The sequence below is a fragment of the Phacochoerus africanus genome, chromosome 5, assembly GCF_016906955.1.
Source record: "Phacochoerus africanus isolate WHEZ1 chromosome 5, ROS_Pafr_v1, whole genome shotgun sequence".
NCBI lineage: Eukaryota > Metazoa > Chordata > Mammalia > Artiodactyla > Suidae > Phacochoerus > Phacochoerus africanus.
The window spans coordinates 10,112,431-10,131,633 of NC_062548.1; the positions used below are offsets into that span (position 1 = coordinate 10,112,431).

The following is a 19,203-nucleotide window of genomic DNA, read 5'->3' on the forward strand; positions in this document are numbered from 1 at the left end:
GGGAAACCCCGCTCCCCCAAAGGCAGTACAGCCCTCGCTTGAGCATTAAGACCTGGGTCTGAATCCTGTTGTCTGTCTTGGAGCCCGTTTCCCATCCGCAGAGGGAAACGGTGATACTCACTGATGGAGTTGTTCTGGAGTTGAATGCACCGTCCAGCCACCAGCGCCCGCACCACAAGGGAGGGACTCATTCCGAAGGGGATCGGGGGTTCTGGGCTGCCCTCAGTGGGTGCGGGGCTCAGGCAGGGGCAAGAGATAGTGGTAACCCACAGTCAACCACCTCATGCTGATGGTGGGCTCAGTGGTGCCCCCTGGTGGGGGAGAACAGATGATGCTTGGGCAGTGCCCTGGGGTCCAAGGGCCCAGCAGCCAGCACCTTGGGCCCTGTGAGCCGTGGCCTGGGCATGGTGCTCTGCCTCTGGCACTGCCACCTCTAGTGCTGGGAGCCCTCCTTAGTGACAGGACTCTCCTTTCCCAGCCCCGGGGTCCCTGAAGGAGGGTGGCTTCCTGGACGGCCCAGGTGTGAATATTGGGGAAGAGTGGGGGTGCCAGGACTGGCCAGGACTGAGCACCTGGCAAGAGGCTGAGCACCCATGAGGCCCAGGGAAGAAGAGGCATGAGGTGCAGGCTCCCTAAGTGGAAGGAGAGGAAGAGGCAGCCACCCCCATTCCAGACATTTTCTGAGCCCAGTCTGGTTCTGGCTCTGAGGATGGAGCAGGGTGAGGTCACGTGGGGCTCACCCTGGAGGGACCCAGGCCGTGAGACAGACCCCTCCCCGCCCCTGGCCCTGAGGGAGGCAGCCCAGGGCCCTGGCTCAGAGGAGTGAGCAGGGAGGGCTTCCTGGAGGAGGCCCCATGGGAGTGAGGCAGTTGGGTGCATCGGAATGGGCATGAGGGATGGAGCCCAGAAGAGTGTCCGGCCTGGATGGTGGGGGAAGTGAGCTGGGCACTAAGAGTCTAAGGGCCTGGAATGTTCAGGAAGGAGTTGGCTTTTTTTTTTTTTTTTTTTTTTGTCTTTTTAGGTCTCCACCTGTCGCATATGGAAGATCCCAGGCTAGGAGTCAAATCAGAGCCACATCTGTGACCTACACCACAGCTCACATCAACACCAGATCCTTAGCCCCCTGAGTGAGGCCAGGGATCAAACCTGCGTCCTCACGGATACTAGTCAGGTTCGTTACCACTGAGCCATGACAGGAACTCCCAAGTTAGTTTGCACTGTAAATGGAGCCCACAGGGCTTCCCCTGCCCTTTGGCTTGGCCTCCTTGTGTTTCTCTGAGCTGTGGGAGCAGCAGCATCTGCTCGCTAGGGTTGCATTGAGGCACAGCGGGGTTGGGGGTGTCCTCCAGTCCCGGGGAACCTCAGCCCCAGCCCCCCCTCCCCCCGTACTGGCCCTGCCTCCCAGGCCACAGGCTGCTCTGCTCTTCCCGCAGATGGAGACATGCAGCTGGCCTCCGCCGCCGTGGACACGGTGCTGGCGGGCGTTCCGGGGCCCCGGGGCCCCCCCGGCCCTCCAGGTAGGTGCAGAGGGCAGCAGCACAGGCTGGCCTCGACTGGCTGCCCCCACCTTGGGCTTGGCCTGAGCCAATGGGCCTTGCAGAGGCCAGGTGGGAGCTTGTGGCCTTGGCAGGGCACTGGGTCTGCCTCAGCCCCCAGTGGCTTGAGGTGAGGCCCCCCACTCCTGGGTGACAGCTCCCTTGGGGTGATGCAGTGTTTCTGTGTGGCCCCAGGCTGCCCTCGGGTGAGCCAGAGCAGGGGAGGCGCGGGCCTGGGAGGGGGATCAGCTCAGGGGGCCCAGGGAGGCACAGGGGACAGAGGCCTCAGTCTTCCAGGCATTTGGGAGGTTAGGTCCTGGACACCACCCCCTTCGCTGCACGCATCAGGCCTGGTCCTCCGGACACTCCCTGGTCCATGGGAGAAACATGGTCCATAGTAAGCTGACAGGGGCCATGGGCAGTGGCTGCTCCAGGTCAGGAATTTGCCTAGAGAAGATTTGGGGGTAGGTGCCTGGAAGGCTTCCTGGAGGAGGTGATGCTCAGCCTGAAACTAGTAGGAGAGAGCAATAGGAAACAGTTTGCTAGGATGCAAAGAAGATGGAGACACTCCAGGAGGAAAGAACTGCAGCAGCAAAGACAGATGCGGGAGAACTTTCTGGGAGAGTATCTGGGGGATGAAGGAGGAGTGGGCTGAGCTGAGAGGGATCTAACCGCAAGGTCACTCTGGGTGGCTGCGTGGAGGGGTGGATGGTCAGGCAGCAGGTGAGGAATAGCCTCAGAGGAGTCAGGTCTAAGGTCCCCAGGAGAAGCGGGCTCGAGAGGGGACTGGCCAGCTGGGGCAGGGGTGTGGGGCTGCCCATGAACGAGGCCCTGGCAGTGTGCAGGGGCAGCATCGGGGGAGGAAGCACGTGCCCCCCTCCCCACCATTCATTCACCAGACCTCAGTTTGCTGCCATGCGGACAGACCCCGGGGAAGGGCTGGGGGAGTGGGGTCAGAAGGTCTTTCTCGAGAGCTGATGGTGGACAGCGGGCTTCTCTGGCCCCAGGTGACCATCTGTGACTCTGCTTGCAGGTCCCCCTGGACCACATGGTCCCCCTGGACCCCCAGGCACACCTGGATCTCAGGTAAGGGCTTTCCCATTTCTGGCGGGAGAGGGGGCCTTTTCTCCCCAGGGAGGGAGGAGCTGGGCTTCTAACCAGCACAGCTGCTCAGGAGGACCCAGCTCGCCTGGCCGGTCCCCACATGGGCCCAGCAAGCGCGGGATCTGGCCTTGTTAGCAGCAGCGGCCCTTTGCTGCCCACTCTGCCTGTGCTGGGAGGTGTTAACGTCGCTCCCATTTCATAGAGCAGCCAACTGAGACCCAGATGCCGCCACCAGAGGATCACAGAATGTCCATCCTGGCCCCTCGCCCCTCTCCAGTGAGAATCACCTGTGAGGGGTCACTCTGAAGCCTGACACATGGCCCTGAACCCCAGCTTGCTCTGCCCCCCAGCTGTGTGACCTCGGGCAGAAAGAGCCTCTCTGGGCTCCAGCTCCCTTGGTTGCTGAGACAGGGAGTACAGCTTTTCCCTCGTGGATTGTTACAGGGAGCGAAAGGGAATAAGATGCAGGTGGAAGTGCCTCGTGCTGCAGGAGCCCGGGGGCCTGAGGGGAAGAGTCGTGCAGAGGAGGGGGAGTGGGGCCTGAATGCAGAGGCAGAAAGGGTGGCGTTTGGGGCTGTCCTACCACATGGAGCTTCCTGCGGCCCCTGCTCCGAGGGCTCCGCAGTCCCTAGAGCTCGGGTGAAGTGGGGTGGCTGAGAAGTTCCCCCTCACCCTGCCAGGGAGGTGGATCTGGTGGCCCTGTGAGTCCCCTTAGTCATTTAACACACATTCCCAAGCACAAGGAGGGCGCCAGCCACGCCGCGGGCCAGCTCACTAGAGACGATGTTCTAGGCGTCAGAGAACCCATGTCCTACGGCTCCGGATCTGCTCTCTGCTATTTTCCCCCCAGGAGGGTGCGGCATGGAGGAGAAGGGCTGGGGGGGGGGGTGCCCTGGGCACAACCGGGCCAGGCCCCACGCAGCTTAGGGCAGAGGGAGGGTGGACGTGGCACAGACCAGGCTGGTGGGCAGGGCCCGGGCTGGGCAGAGGCCACAGAGGGTGCAAAAGGCCTTCGGGCCTGATCTGCTCCTGAGTCCGGTGGGGCGGGCAGGTAAGCGGGAGCCTGAGTTCCCCAAGAGCACCCTCTGGCTCCTTGGACCCCTGGCCACTGGGCCTGGAGAGAGAGGGTGGGGGCAGGCGAGAGAGAATGACAGTGACAGAGACCCTGTCTGTGGTGCACTGCTGGTCTCCCTGCTCCGTGGGGTGAGGGCCGCAGAGGCCCCGGGAACTGGGGGAGGTTGGCAGGAGGAGACTGGCCGAGCTCCACACGCCCGGAGCTCTGTGCCAGCAACGCGACCTCTCCTGGCTCCCCCGGTCTGCCAGTTTCCAGCCGGGTGACTCTGAGCAAGTCACTGATCCCCTGGGCCTCCATTTCCCCATCTATGAAATTAGAATAAAAGTCCCATCCGGGCAGGTTTGTTGTGAGAAATAATGGGGAAAGTAGATGGAAAATGCCAGGTCCCGAGGAGACCCTTAATAAATGCCCTTCACTAACCAACTATGTCCCGGGGTCTCACTTGGCGTCAGACACTGTACTGGGCACGAGAACAAAGTCAGGATCCCTGCCCCCTGGTCTAATGGGGGAGGCACAGGTGATAGAGTAGCTGGGAAGGCATCTAAGGTGACAGGAGGGGGGTGACTGACAGGCGGAGGTGAGACTTCAGCTGAGACCCAGGGAACCAGAAGGAGCAGCCATGCGAAGATGCGAGGAGCCATGCCAGGTAGAGGGTCGAGCAAGTGCAAAGGCCGTGAGGCAGGGAAATGCCCAGCACACACGGAGCAGAGAGCGTGGGGTGAGGTGAGGTGGGGAAGCGGGCTGATGTGTGGGTTGGAGTCACAGTGGAGAGGGGGCCAGGCACGTTTCAGGGCGGGAGAGTCCATGACCTGATTTACAGCTTGCGGAGGCCCCGCTGCTGCAGGAGGCAGGGAGGGCAGAAGAGGGGGGAGTGGAGCAAGGAGACCAGCAGTGCGGAGGAAATGACAGAGGGGACGGACACCTTTAGAAAGTGGACCTGACAGGTCTGGCTAATGGGCTAGGTCTGGGGGTGGGGGACGGAAAGCGAAGGTTACTCCGAGGTGTGCGGGAGCAGCTGCAGAGTCACGGAGCCATTTCTGAGAAGAGAGACTTCCGGGTGGGGGGGCGGGTCTGGGGTGGTGGGGGGAGTTCTGCTTTGGAGAGGTTGAATGAGGGCACCTCAGGGCTGGCCAGGTAGGGGTGCTGGAGCAGTCAGGTGGGGGTGCTGGAGGATGGCTGGACCCACGGGTCTAGGGATCCCAGAAGCCTTACGGCTGGGCCCCAGCACTGACGGGGGGGTCTATGCATGGAACCCTCTGATCCCTGTTGTTGTCACTCGTTCTCTCCACGAGCTGGGGGTTGGGTGCTTTGCCCTCTGGTCCCTTCTCTGAGTGGTAACCAGGCTTGGCATTGCCCCATTTCAGAGAAAAGAAGATGGAAGCTCAGCCGAGGCCCAGGGTCACACACTGGCCAGTGGAGGGGGCTCCAGGACAGGCAGGCCCCCAGCCATGGCCCTTCCATTTCCTCTGTGCCATCCTCCTCCCACCCTAGTTTTCATATTTCCAGATCCCAGTGCCAGGGGAGGGCTGAGGGCTTGGCCAGGGCAGGCGAGGCCTAATGGCTCTGTTTGCTTTTTGGCAGGGCCTGGCTGCAGAGCACAGCGTGATGGGGCCGTCTGTAAGTGCGGGGCGCTGTGGAGGGGCCACCCCCAGGGCGATGGGCTCTGGGGCAGGCCCAGGGCACCAGGTGGGTGGGCCTCCGCCCCGGGCAGCCTTGCTGAGCCCAGCCCCACAGCCCCCACAGGCGCGGCCTCACCCAGCCCAGCCTGGACCGGGCAGAGGGACAGAAACAGGCAGTCTGAGTGCTGTCCCAGCCGCCCAAGTTGAGAAGGGGTGACCTTGAGAGGCGGGAGCCCCCTCACTGGGTGTAAGAAGTCAGGCCTGAAGTGGCCTTCTGTTGGGGGGCTTGGGTCAGAGTCCTGAGGTCGCTTCTGCAGAGCCAGGCCCCTGGGCCCACGTGCTGTGTGACCTGCAGATCCTCGCCTTCTCTGAACATGTCTGTCTACAGACATAGACAGCGACCTCTAATGTCCCTTCTTGGAAATAAGAATTGCTGAGTGTCAGCCCTGGTCCCCAGGGCCAAGGAGGTGGGCGAGTCTCATGTCAGGGGCGTGGGGCTGGGGCAAAGGGGCGGATCTTTGCGGAGCGCCTTCTGCGTGGAGGTCCTCTTCATCCACAGTGTGTTTAAGCTTCACAGTGACCCTGGGAGATGGCGCTTTAGTCCTCCTATTTGCCAGAACAGGCGGCGAAGGCTCAGAGAGGTTAAGCAATTCGCCCAGGGTCACACAGCTAGACAACAGTAGAGCCAAGATTTAAACCCAGGAGTGTTAGCCTCCGAAGCCGTACTTTTCCCAAGCTTCTTAGCCATATGGACTTTTTAGATCCTCCTAATAGCTCTACAAAGCACCTCTGTTATTACTTCCATTTTTGAGATGAGAAAACTGAGGCACAGAGAGGTAAAGTAACTTGCTCAAGGTCACACAGGAATAAGTGGCCACCTGGCTTTTTATTTTGAGACCAATATTACTGGCCCCTCCAGAGTCAGGGACTCAGAGTCCCGAGACGCAGAGGAAGGGCCGAGACATGAGCTCATGGGGTTCCAAGCCTCACTCCTTCCTCCCTAGAAACAGAATTAAGCCCCTAAAATCAACCCTATGCTGGGCTGTGCAGGGGTCCCTGCAGCCTTGGCCGTCCCCTGCTCTGCTCACCCCCAGGTCTGCGGGAGAAGCTGGGGAGGGTGGAGGGGTGTCCTGCCCCGCACCCATTGTGACTGCGTGACTTTCTTCCCAGGGGGAGCCTGGCGGGAAGGCGGAAGAGGAGGACAAAGCCACCGCTGCGGAGGTAACTGCACTCGAGGCCCTTCCCTGTGCTTCCCTCCTGCCCCTGGGCTGAGTCTTAGCAGGAGAGCTGTACTGACACCATTGGTCCGAGCCTATGGGATGAAGGGGGGGTCCCAACCCCGGAGGGGCGGGGACAGATGAGTCAGTCGTGACTGCATCTCAGTGTGAAGTTGGCTGCAAGGGGGTAGCACAGACGGTGACTGGCCGGGGCCTGAGAGGGCGCGAGGAACACAGACCTGCAGAACCGTTTAAAGGAGGCTTCAGGCTGTGGGGTTCTTTTCCAGGGACAAGACTCTCCCTTGACAGTGCGTGGCTTACAGTCGTGCCCAAGGCCACGGTGCTGTGAGGGATACGTGGGCAGGTGGCAAGCTGGCTGGCGGATGTGGGAGAGGCTGGGCACACACGGGAGCCAGGATAAGAGGGGGCAGGGCAGGGGCACCTCTGGAGCACAAGCTAGGCCGTGGGGACCCACGCCTTCTGGGAGGAGGGGCGGAGCCTGGGACCAGGGTGATGGATAAAGCGGGCAAAGGCCGTGGGGCCAGCAGGGGAGGCCATGCAAGCTGAGAAGGAGCCCCCTGGGTGTGTCAGAGCTCAGCGGGCCGGCCAGCCCCTTAAGTGAGTGAGCTGGGGGAGGCTCTAAGCCGGGGAGGTGGGAGGTGGGCCACTAGGGGAGGCTGGGGGGGGGTGAAGCTGGGGCCCAGGGATCTTCCAGGACTGGAGCAGGGGGAAGAGGCTGGAACCAGGGCAGCCGTGGTGAGCACAGGCGGCAGTGGGAGGAAGATGTGGTGGCTGGGGTCATTTGCTGTGGAAGACCGAGAGGCACCCACGACGTCCCCAGCCCATTTCAGAAGAATGCATCCTAGGACTGGGGACACCCCCATCCCAGTTGCTACTCACAGCCAGACATCTCCTGGCCTTTGATGGGAAGACCTCTCTCTTATAACTCAGTAGCATGTTCTTGGGTTTTCCTTCTTTCTTTTTTTTTTTATTTTTGTCTTTTTAGGCCCACACCTGCAGCATATGGAAGGGCCCAGGCTAGGGGTCGAATGGGAGTTGCAGCTGGCAGCCACAGCTACAGCAACTCGGGATCCAAGCCATGTCTGCAACCTGCACCACAGCTCACGGCAAACGCCGGATCCTTAACCCACTGAGGGAGGCCAGGGATTGAACCAGTGTCCTCATGGATACCAGTCAGATTTGTTACTGCTGGGCCACAATGGGAGCTCCACTTTGGTTTTCTTTTAAGTTCAGTTAACCTAAATGTCGCAACAGAGCTGTCATGTTCTACCAGCAAAAGGTGCCTGTCGGCTGCTGACTCCAGGGCGGGGCCTTGTCTCTCCGCCATCACCTTTTTTTCAAAGTGTCCGTGTCACCTGTCTTCTCAATTAATCAGCTCATTCAGGTGTCTGCACACACGAGGTCCTTTGCCCCAGTGTAGGCCAGGTCCCAGGAATGCAGACAGCCTGTCGTCGTCCGCTCCTGCCAGCATTCCGGATGCCTCCGCTCCATCTACTCTCGTGCTTGCAGGGGTGGCCGCACAGGAGACTGTTGGGTGGGCAGTGCCAGGAAGGAAACAAGCATGTCATCCCCCACCTATGGGCCTGAACTAGGTGGTCTGCCCACAGCAGGGTGTTTTCTGGAAAGAAGGGCACACAGGGGAGGTGCCAGGGCAGCCACGGGAGCACGAGGAGCCCAGCCAGAGGCAGACAGATCTGGGTGTGAAGCCCCACTCGGACATTTCCAGGCTGTGTGGCCACAGGACACTGGTTATTCTCTCTGTGCTTCAAGGTCCTTGTCTGCAAACAGGATTCGAACCCAAGCCCTGGCACTGGGCTGTCCAACTTGTGATGGCTGTTGTATTGGTGATGGTGACAGGAGGGCAGTGGGAGGATGACCCCGGCCCTGACCCTGGCGGCTTCTTCCCCCAGGGTGAGGGGGTGCAACAGCTGCGGGAGGCCCTGAAGATCCTGGCAGAGAGAGTCCTCATCCTGGAGCACATGATTGGCATTCATGGTGAGCAGTGGCCGGGGCCTGGGGACACAGGGCCCACAGCTGGCCACTGAGTCCGGAATCTCCCTCTGCCCCCGCTCCCCACACCCTGCTGCCCTCGTGGTGCTGCCCCCGGTCCCCTTTCTCCCCGCCCTGATGGCCCTTGCACTTGGCTGCCGGATGGTCTTCCCCAAAGCCCAGTCTGACCCTGACCCTCCCCTGCTCAAGGACCCTCGATGGCTGCCTGCCGCCCATGACCCACATCCAGGTCCCAAGGCCCTCCCCAGCATAGCCTGGGGTCCAGTGACACTGAGCCACCACCCAGTCACCCCAGGCCCCTCCCACCTCCACACCTTTGCTCAGGCTGCTCCCTCCACCTCCTGACACATCAGCTCCCACCTCAGGACCTGCTTAAGAGTCTCTTTGTCTGTGAAGCCGCCCTCCTCTCTCCCCACGTGCTCTGCTGAACCTTCCATTACCTTATAGAGTGGGGTTCATGTCTCTCCTTGGCTCCCCGGCTGCCCAAGTGACTGGTGCCTCTGCAGGGCCTGGAGCCTGGCCCTGTCGGCATTTGTTGAAGAATGATTGAATGGATGAGTGAGTGGAGAGATGAGTAAGTGGATGGATGAGGGAATGAATGAATGGATGGATGAGTGAATGAATGAATGGATGGACGGTGAATGGATGGATGAGTGAGTGGATGGACGAGTGGATGAGTGAGTGGATGGACGAGTGAATGAGTGAATGAATGGATGAGTGAGTGGATAGATGGACGAGTGAGTGGATGGATGGACGAGTGAATGGAGGGATGGACGAGTGAATGAATGGATGAATGAGTGAATGAATGAATGGATGGACGGTGAATGGATGGACTTGTGAGTGGATGGATGGACGAGTGAATGGAGGGATGGACAAGTGAATGAATGGATGGATGAGTGAATGAATGAATGGATGGACGGTGAATGGATGGACTTGTGAGTGGATGGATGGACGAGTGAATGGAGGGATGGACGAGTGAATGAATGGATGGATGAGTGAATGAATGAATGGATGGACGGTGAATGGATGGACTTGTGAGTGGATGGATGGACGAGTGAATGGAGGGATGGACAAGTGAATGAATGAATGAATGAATGGATGGATGAGTGAATGAATGAATGGATGGACAGTGAATGGATGGATGAGTGAGTGGATAGATGGACAAGTGAATGGAGGGATGGACAAGTGAATGAATGAATGGATGGATGGATGGATGAGTGAACGGATGGATGGATGAGTGAATGGATGGATGGATGAGTGAGTGGGTGGATGAGTAAGTGGATGGACGAGTGAATGGATGGAGGAGTGAATGGGTGAATGAATGAGGGTGTGGGGAGGGAGTGCGTGCATGCTGGAGCCGAAGCTGGCTACTGCTTTGTCCATCCTCACTGAGCACAGAGCTTCCTTTGCTGGCAGGTTCGGAAGTGAAGGTGCTTTGCCTGGTCGAAAGGCCCTGCGTGAGCCCCACCCCCTGATCTCCTTACAGATCCCCTGGCCTCCCCCGAGGGGGGCTCCGGCCAGGACGCCGCCCTGAGAGCCAACCTCAAGATGAAGCGTGGTGGCCCCCCGCCTGATGGCTCCCTGGCTGCCCTGCTTGGCCCTGATCCCGGGAAGAGGAGTGCTGGCCGGGCCAGCGACGGGAAGTAAGAGGCCAGCCCTCCAGGACAAGCCCTGACTCCGCAAGGCTCGGGCCCCGAGGCTGGGCTGCCGCCCCCACCTGAAGACACCCCAAGTGGGACTGGTCTCAAGGCCCGGGTGATGATTAGGGACACTGGCTCCTGGGGCCTGGGGGCCTTGGGGACAGATGGCAACTCCAAGGGCAGGGTCCAGAGGGGCCCAGCACCTTTGGCAGAGCCCTGCCCTCCCTGCCCTCCCTACCCCCACTCCCTGCTGGAGACGGGGTCTGGTGGGCTTGGCATCGGCTGAGAACAGCTCTAATACCCATCATTGCCAAGTGCCTGCGTCGTCTGGGCCTATCCGAGGAGCTTCCCCACGTTGTCTCATTTAACCCTTAGGAGGTAGGCTTGGTACCCCCACTTTCCTGGGGGCAGAGGCTTGGAGAGGGTCAAGAACCTTCCCAAGGCCACTAGATGGCCCTCGAAGGCCGGGGCAGGATTTGAATCCATGCCTCTCAGTTCCCGAACCCATGATCTATCTACTCTGCCAGCTTCCCCTCTTCACAGGGACTCTCAGGCTGGGTGGGCATCAGGCTGGGCGGCTCCTGAGGCTCCAACCGGGAAGGAGGGCAGGACCCTGCCCAGCACGAGTCTGCAGAGGCCCTGGGCCTCCTTCCTCCCCTCCCCTCCCTCGGTTCGTGGTCTGCTTTGCGGCCTGGGGGTGGTGTGGCCAGGAGGCCCTGAATCAACCCATGATAGTCATGTGATTTTGCAGACTGTAAGTCAGGAGCACTGGGGTGCGAGGACCCTCAAACTCAACTGACATGGCCCTCCGCTGCATCCCAGGCTCTCTGACCCCACCCCACCCCCAGGGCCTCCCAGCCCTGAGCAGGGAAGGGGGATTTAAGGGGAACGTGCTCCCTCCAGGGGCCGCCCCGGCAGCCCTGCCCTCTCCCAGGCTCTCTAGGAATCTGCAGGGTCAGCCATGTCCATGTGACACAGCAAGTCCTCTGTCCCTCTGTCCCCAGCTTGAGTCCCAGGCCCTGCTGGGGGGTGATGCTCCCACCCTGGTGCTGGGGTCCAGCCACGCTCCCCACTAGACACCCAGAGCCCCAGGTCCCCAGAGCAGCTCAGACCACAGCCCTCAGGGCCTCTCAGGCCTCGTCCCCTGTGCCCTAGACTGACCCTGGTGCTCCTCTCTCACTGGGTCAGCGACAGCCAACTCAGACACTCCCAGGTGCTGGCGCCCCACCCCGCGTCTGTGTCTGCCCTCGAGGCTGGAGCCACTTGTCCCCACTGCCCTTGGTGCTCCTGGGAGGGCATGGCCTGGTCCCTCCGGGCCCTGGTAACCTCTCCCTGCCCTCAAGGCCTAGACTGTCCCTGGTAAGGCAGGGCTGGCCGTGTGGGGAGCCGAGATGTGACTTCCTGCAGGCCTGTCTTCACGGAGGGGGTGGCCAGGGCTGGCGGGAAGTCTGTAACCCTCCGACAATAAAGGTGCTCTCCCCACTGTGTGTGGTGTCACGTGGTGGCAGTCATGGGGGAGGCTGGCTGTGCCCGGCTGGCTGCAGGCCAGGTCAGCTTCAGCCAGGCCCAGCTCCAGGAGGGGTCTGACGGGGACCTCTGGGAGCCCAGGGGACCACGAGGCCCTGAGGCGGGGAGACCCATGGGGGTGGGGGCTGGGAGAGCGGGGGAAGCCCCTCAGAGCTGCCCGCCCCCCACTCTGCCCTCCACCGCTCCGCGCTCCTAGGCTGGGCCTGGGTTCAGCTCTGCAAGGACAGTGAAGTGGGGAGCTGGGTGGCTGTGGCTGGTTTTCACCCTCAGGCTGGCCCTTCTTCCCTCCATCTGAATGGTAGACCCATCTTTCTGAAATGCAGGCCTGGCAGCAGCCCTCCTTCCTCATGAATCCGCAGTGGCTCCCCTGTTCCTGGCCCCCAGCCTGTGCTCTGCTTCCCGCGCTATCATCAGGCCCCTGTCTTCCCGGCTGCTGGCAGAACACACCTGGCCTCGTCTCTGTCCAGCCTGTGGGTGCTGCGCCCTCCAGAGGTTGCCGTGTGGGGCCTGCAGGACGCAGGAGAGAGCAGGTTAGAAGGGGTCCGGGGCATCGGGCACTCAACCGCCCCAGTGGCGGGAGCTCAGCGCTTGGCTTTGGGCAAAAGCCTCAGACGCATCACCGCCCCTGAGCTCTGCAGCCTGACCCTTGGGTTAGGCCTCTCTGGCCCTTGGTTCTGTCACGACCGTGAGCATCTTTGTGGAGCCCTAACCTGCTCAGCCTGCAGGTCCCTAGATGGTGGGGCACCTCCCCCAGAGCACCCCTAGCATCCACTCCTGGGCTTCCAGGGCCAGCCACCCTCCTCTGCCTACAGCCCCTGCAGAGGGGACTCACAGCGTGGCGGGGTGGGGGGTGGGCAGCCCAGGGCAGGGCAAGGGCCTCCCTGAGCTCCCACCCCGCCCCCACCTGCAGGGGCCTCCCAGGGGGTTAAGGAGGGAGATTAGCTCAGGCCCCACCCCTCGGGGCCCCTCCGCAGGCCTGCTCTGCTCTCCCTCCTCCTTGCCACACATCCTGCGCACACCTCTCTCCTAAGCAGGGTCCAGAACAAACCAGGACAGGGGCTGGCATCTCTTCACTCACACCTCCCCTTCCAGACACCCACCCCCAGATCCTGAGCAGCTCTAGCCCATGGGAACCCCGACCCCGCCCCCCCACCTAGCTGAGCCTGGGGAACTGAAGGCCACAGGACATTCACTAAGGAGAGTGACCCCCCCTAGACCCTAGAGGCAGGTGGGCCAGGCAGGCGTCTGAGACGGGCCGGGTCAGATCAGAAGCCCCGTCCCATTCCAGCCATCCCACAACTACGATCCCAACCACCCCTGAGATTTCTGGAACACCTCTCTTCCGGACCGGTTTTATGGATTAGAAAAAAAGAGAATTTGACGAGATTTTCAATTACTTGAACTCCAGTGAGATTTATTTCCGATGTTATTAATAAATTCTAATGCCACCTATAACTTTCAATTGCCAGTTAATTAACTGGCAATTGGTGCATTGTAAAAGGCAAATTAAATACTTTCTCAGGTGGGGGCTGGTGAATCTAATGTGCCAGGGTCTCCCGAAGGAGAAGGCGGGGCTCGCGTGGCGGGGGTTCCCCCTCCCCATACGGATGGGTGTGTGACATAATCATGGGCAAGTGACGGCAGGGCCTCAGTGACTTTATCTTAAAAGGGGATCACAGAACCTGCCTCCAGAGCCCTCGTGGTATCTGGGCTTGGGGCTGTTTTTTATTCACATAAATGTAACCTGAGGGGATTCAAGTGATCATTGGAGTTAAGAGACTGACTCTTTGCTGCCACTGGCTGAGTGACTGGACCAGTTTCCTGAGGCTGTAGTGACAAATTGCCAGAAACTTCTCCTCCCATAGTGCTGGAGGCTGGAGGCTGAAGTCTGAAATTCAGGTGTGATGGCAGGGGTGTGCTCCTTCTCAAGGCTCCAGGAGAGAATCCTTGCCTCTTCCAGCTTCTCGTGGCCCAGGCATCCTCCGTCTTCACACTGCCTTCTCTCCAACTCTGTCTTGTCCTGGTGTGTCTCTCGTAAGGACACTTGTCACTGCATGTCAGTCCCATTTGGGTAAATCCAAGATGATCTCTTCATCTCGAGATCCTTAGCTTGATCATATCTGCAAAGACCCTCTTTCCAAATAATGTCACCCGGCGATGCCAGGCACCAGTGGGCGAGCTAGCATGCCAGCCGTCAGGCTCGGTCACTCTTAAAGTGGAGCAGTTCTGCCCTCCGCTGGGGCAGAGCTTCCTGATCTTTCTCAACCCTACAGCTCCCAGAGAACAGGATACTGTTTCCACAGCACTCGGGGTGAACAACCAGAGCTGCCCCTGGCAACGTGCCCAGCCTGGGGTCTCTGGCTGTCCCGGCACCTCCCTGCGACCCTCCAAGGGCCCACACCTGAGCCTACCTGGAGCATACCTGTAGCGCAAGGCTGGGAAGCTCTGATCTCGGGTGTCAGGACTGGCCCCCAAGGGATGCTCCTGTTGGGTATGAGAAGCAGGGAGAGGTGGCCAGGCCTTCAGACCGTCCTCTGTCAACGGTTGAGGAGGAAGAGGGAGGGCAGGAGAGGAAAGACCCAGCCTTGGTGCCCGGATCCTCGGGGGAAGAGGGAGGGGGTGGGTGGTTAAGGCTGGAGCTCCAGGGCCAACGGCACTGCCTACAGCCATGCCAAGTGGAAGGCCAGGGGCACCACCCCCAGGCCTCTCATGCTGACTGTGGTGGGGGCTGCTTTTTGTAAGCAAGATGAACCCATCCCCAGGGCCTCCAAGAGTGACAGGGGCTTATTGCAAGACTCCGGGGATCTCAGGGGCCCCAAGGATAGGGGCCAGAGCAGGGGCAGGCTCCAAGGGAGCAGCACCTCAGAGGGGGAGGTGCTGATTCCCACGGCTCTTTCGTGTGTCCATCCCTCATCGCTTCATGATCTGCTTGGTGGCTTCTGCCTGTTCCTGGCTTCTGCATCTTCCCACCATGGCTTGCCATGACTTCGTGCTCCTTCTCCTCTTAGAGTAGGTGGCCTTGCGGTCACCCAACATCCAGAGTATCTGAATCAAGCATCTTTCCTGTCTCCCCACCAGCGCTTGGGCTCCCGGGGACCTCCCCAAAGGAGGAGCCCTTCTTTGCTCTGGGCAGACAAGCTCAGGCCCAGGTCTTGTCGCCTCCAGGCTGGACACAGATATCTGATAAGGGAGTCAGATTCTGGGGACCGAAGCCGAGAAGCCCCAGAGAATGGGAAGTGTGGGTTCTGCTGCCTGTCGGTGGCAGAAGCTGCATCCGGGAGGGGAAGGAATGCTTAGAGCCCCAAGCTGGGCTCCTCTGGGCCAACAGCATGCTCTGCTTTGTTGCATATCAAAGCTTCATCCTCACACATGACCATCCCACCCCCACCCTCCAGCTATTCAAGGACCTTGATGACATCCCTCCAGGTCCTCAAGATGTAACAGGAGCAAATCCCTGAAATCCCTGTCCACTTTCTCACTCTACTGCCCACCCCACCCCATGCTCCAGCCACTCTGGCAGGCCCAGCTTGTAACAGATTAGGCATGAAAGGACCTTGGCCTTAATTTTCCTTCCGCATCATGGCTATAAAAGGAGAATTTTTTAAAAAAGATAAACCTAAAAGGTGCATCTTAATTAGGTGAGATGTGCAGTGAGGTCATACTAAGCCCTGCTGGGCACCGGCCCTCCACTTGGTGAGAACAAATGCTTTTAACGCAGCCCTGTTGCCATGGTGATCACCACATCTCAGCTTACTGAGGTGGCATTGCAAATCTGTGGGGAAAGAAGGGATTATTCAATACATGATGCTGGGATATTTGCTTGGCTATTTGGAAAGAAATAAAATTAGCTCTTTCCTTCACACCATACTTCAATATAAATTCCAGAGGATTTAAAGAACTAGATGCAAAGGGGGAAATTATTATTAAAAAAAAAAAAAAACTGGAGGAAACTCTAGAAAAATATTTGATCCTGGGTTGACTAAAAGCTTCTAAACATAAAAGCAGTGGAAAAAAATAACAAAGAATAAGATAGGTAGAATTTAATACATGAAAATTTAAATCTATTTATGTTTTAAAGAGCTATGTAGTTAAATCTATTGGAGAACTACAAATAAGGATAAAATAGTTGCAACAAGTATGACAAAGAGTTAATGCCTTTAATATACAGAAAGTAATTACAAATCAATAAAATGAACATTGCAATAGAAAAATGATCAAAAAGAAATGTGCAAAAAAGGAAATAAAAATAGGTAATAAACATATTTTAAAATACCCATCTTCACTGGTCATCAAAGAAACACCCAGTAAAACATCAATGAGATTTTCGTCTCTCACTCACTCTTATTAAACATTGTGCTGGAGATTCCAACCATAGTAATTAGGAAAGAAAAAAAAAGTCACTCACATTAGTGATTACTAGACTTTGTCCATTTTATTTAGGTTATATAATTTTTGGCATATAGTTGTTCTTACTATTCTCTTATAGGCCTTTTTTATTTCTATAAAGTCAGTAATAATGTCCCCACTTTCATTTCCGATTTTGGTAATTTTAGTCTTCTCGTTTGTTCTTGGTGAGTCTACCTAAAGTTTTGTCAAATTCTGATTTTTTTTTCAAACAATCAGATTTTGGGTTTTGTTTTTTCTCTATTATATTTGTATGAGGTAGAAATTTAGGTGATTGGTTTAAAATATTCTTTTAATTATCGGCTATTGGAGCTATAAAACTCCCTCTCAGCACTGCTTTAGCTGCATTTCATAAGTTTGGGTATATTGTGTTTTTATTTTTATTCATTTCAAAGTATTTTCTAATTTCCCTGTGATTTCTTCCTTGACCCATCAGTTATTTAGGTTGCATTAATTTCCACATATTTGCAAATATCCTTATGCTATTGAAGGATAAGAGAACACACATTGTATGACTGCAATCCTTTTAAATTTATTGAGAACACACATTGTGAGAAGAATATGTTTCTGATGTTTGTTGGAGTGCTCTCTAAATGTCCGTATAGGTTCAGTTGTTTACTAGTGCTGTTCTTTTAATTCTTTAGACCCGCTTTCCTTTAGTTCTTTGTGCATCTTTATAATAGTGTATTTACAATCTTTGTCTAGGACGTCCAGTATTTAGGGTTCCTCAGGGACAGTTTCCTGTGAATGGGCCATACTTTCTTGGGGTTTTTTTGGCATGAAAACTGGACATTTAAGATAATGTGGCAGGAGTTCCCGTAGTGGTGCAGTGGTTAACGAATCTGACTAGGAACCATGAGGTTGCGGGTTCGGTCCCTGCCCTTGCTCAGTGGGTTAACGATCTGGCGTTGCCATGAGCTGTGGCGTAGGTTGCAGATGCGGCTCAGATCCCGTGTTGCTGTGGCTCTGGTGTAGGCCAGTGGCTACAGCTCCGATTCGACCCCTAGCCTGGGAACCTCCATATGCCGTGGGAGTGGCCCAAAGAAATAGCAAAAAAAAAAAAAAAAAAAAAAAAGATAATGTGGAAAATCTGAAAATCAGGTCTACCCCTGCCACCACTTCCTGAGGATTTGCTGTTACTGCTCTTTGATGTTTTTGTTGCTCATACTGTTCCTTTCTTTAATGACTTTTCTGGGCTAATTCTGCATGATCTGTGATCTGTGTTGTGTGGGCACTGAAACGTCTGCTCACTCAGCTTCATGGTCAGCTAAGGTTTGGATAGAGATTTCCTTAAATCTTTTAAATGAAAAGATTTTGCTGAGGGGCTCTGTGTATGTGATGGGACATATCTTGAATGCTCTAGCCTTAGCCATCACTTCCTGTTTGTGCAGAGCCTCGACGTCAGCAAGATGTGAGACATATTAGGTCGATCACAGACTCTTCCTGGCCATGTGCACAGCTATGCACAGACATATAGCTTTCTAGCATCCCAAGAACATTTCGGAGCTTTTTAAAGCTTCCTATGGACATCTCATTCCCCAGCTTTTCCTTTTAAGATTTTAATTTAGCCTCTCTTTAACCCCAACTGGTATCACGACTTCAGGCAGCTACCCAGTTAAACAATGGCAGCTGATTGTTTTTGACAAATGCCCTGGAGCTGGGGCACACAGAGCAAAGACTGGGGTCAAATAAAGACAACCCCTGAGGATGCAGCTTTCTGGGGAGCTTCCAGACAGGTCAAATAGGGTCGATTCTCTGTGAATGGAGCTTTTGGGGATGCTCCAAACCTGTTCTTTTCCCTCTGGTGGCTGCCAGGCTACTGGTTTTCACAACCACCATAGTTGTGAAGCTATTGCTTTTCAATCCTACAGTGGAGCTGTGGAAAGGGAAATGGGAATAAGGCAAATTGAAACTTCACAAAGCTTGCTGTTCTGGCTGTGATTCAGCCGTGTGTGTGTGCACACAGATATATTGCAAATAAATATTTTACATGTATATAAATACATACGTATATTACAAATAAACACTCCTCAAGTGTTTAAAGCCTTTGGCTAATTTCCAGAGTCATGAAAAAGGTGATTTTTTACAATTTTTGCCAGCATTTTCATTGTTTTTATGAAGAAGCATATTTTCGGAAGTCCTTACCCTGTGGTTCCGGAAGTGCTTCCCCCTCACCTGTCTGTGTACAGAAAATTTTGCTGGAGCACAGCCATGCCCATTCATTTACATGTTGTCTATTCTTTCACTCGGCAATTGAAGAGCTGAATGGTTAGTTGCAAGAGAAACCATCTGGCCAGTGACAGCTGAAATATGCACTATCTGGCCCTTACAGAAAAAGTCTGCCAACCCCTACGGTAAGGCAGGAAAATGATATAAAGATTGGAGGAAGGAAATGGCCCCTATTCACAAATGAAGAGATTTTTGCATTAAAGTTGTTTTTTAAACCTGCGAACAACTTGTCAGGATAACTAAGTGAGCTTAGTCATTGCCTGTATTCTATAAAAGCCATGGTGGGACTTCTGGATCCAGCTGAGACAACGCACGCACACCGCACCCCGCTTCTCCCATTGATTGGAATTTAGAAGTTTGGACAGAATATGTAAAGCAACTACCTGAGGACCCTGGAAAGGAAATCATGTGAAGTGGACGGTGTGGGGAAATCCCAACACAAAGAATGACGGAAATAGCTGTGAGTTTTCTGGTTTGTTTGTTTATTTATTTGTTTTTCTCCGCATCTCCTGGGTAAAACTTGAGCAAAACCCAAATCCTAGAGTCGCGAAGCGAATGAAAACAGAATAAGCGCTAAGAAAAACCCGATCTTTCCGGCAGGAGAACCAGAAAGGGGGCATCTTGCAGGACCAAGGGCGTGGTGGGTGGTGGTGGTGGTGGCGTGGGGGGGTGGGGTGGAATCCTCACTTTTTTCTTTCACTTTTAACTGTCTCTGGCCTGAGACAGGCCCAGGCTATCAATCTGTGTTTCTAGGGTGGCAGCAGACAAACATGCACCTAAAACTCTGAGAGAAAAACATTTCTCTCTGATCAGAGAACCTGG

The 19,203-nt window shown here is 56.1% G+C and overlaps 1 protein-coding gene across 8 annotated transcripts in view; it reads left to right on the forward strand.

The window, feature by feature from the left end:
* COL26A1 (collagen type XXVI alpha 1 chain) overlaps positions 1–18,851 on the forward strand; it is a 166,831-nt gene extending 147,980 nt beyond the window's left edge. For 2 of the 8 annotated variants that reach the window (XM_047779753.1, XM_047779754.1), the window contains exons 8-13: positions 1,434–1,517; positions 2,569–2,621; positions 5,296–5,331; positions 6,504–6,554; positions 8,482–8,566; positions 10,068–11,708. In XM_047779753.1, coding sequence (XP_047635709.1) covers positions 1,434–1,517; positions 2,569–2,621; positions 5,296–5,331; positions 6,504–6,554; positions 8,482–8,566; positions 10,068–10,228 — 470 coding nt within the window. In that variant the 3' untranslated portion in view covers positions 10,229–11,708. Of the gene's footprint in view, positions 1–1,433; positions 1,518–2,568; positions 2,622–5,295; positions 5,401–6,503; positions 6,555–8,481; positions 8,567–10,067; positions 11,709–12,071; positions 12,411–18,657 lie in introns of those variants that run through there. The other 6 variants (XR_007134869.1, XR_007134866.1, XR_007134868.1 and 3 more) reach the window with 6 other exon arrangements.
* Positions 18,852–19,203: the final 352 nt, after the last annotated feature.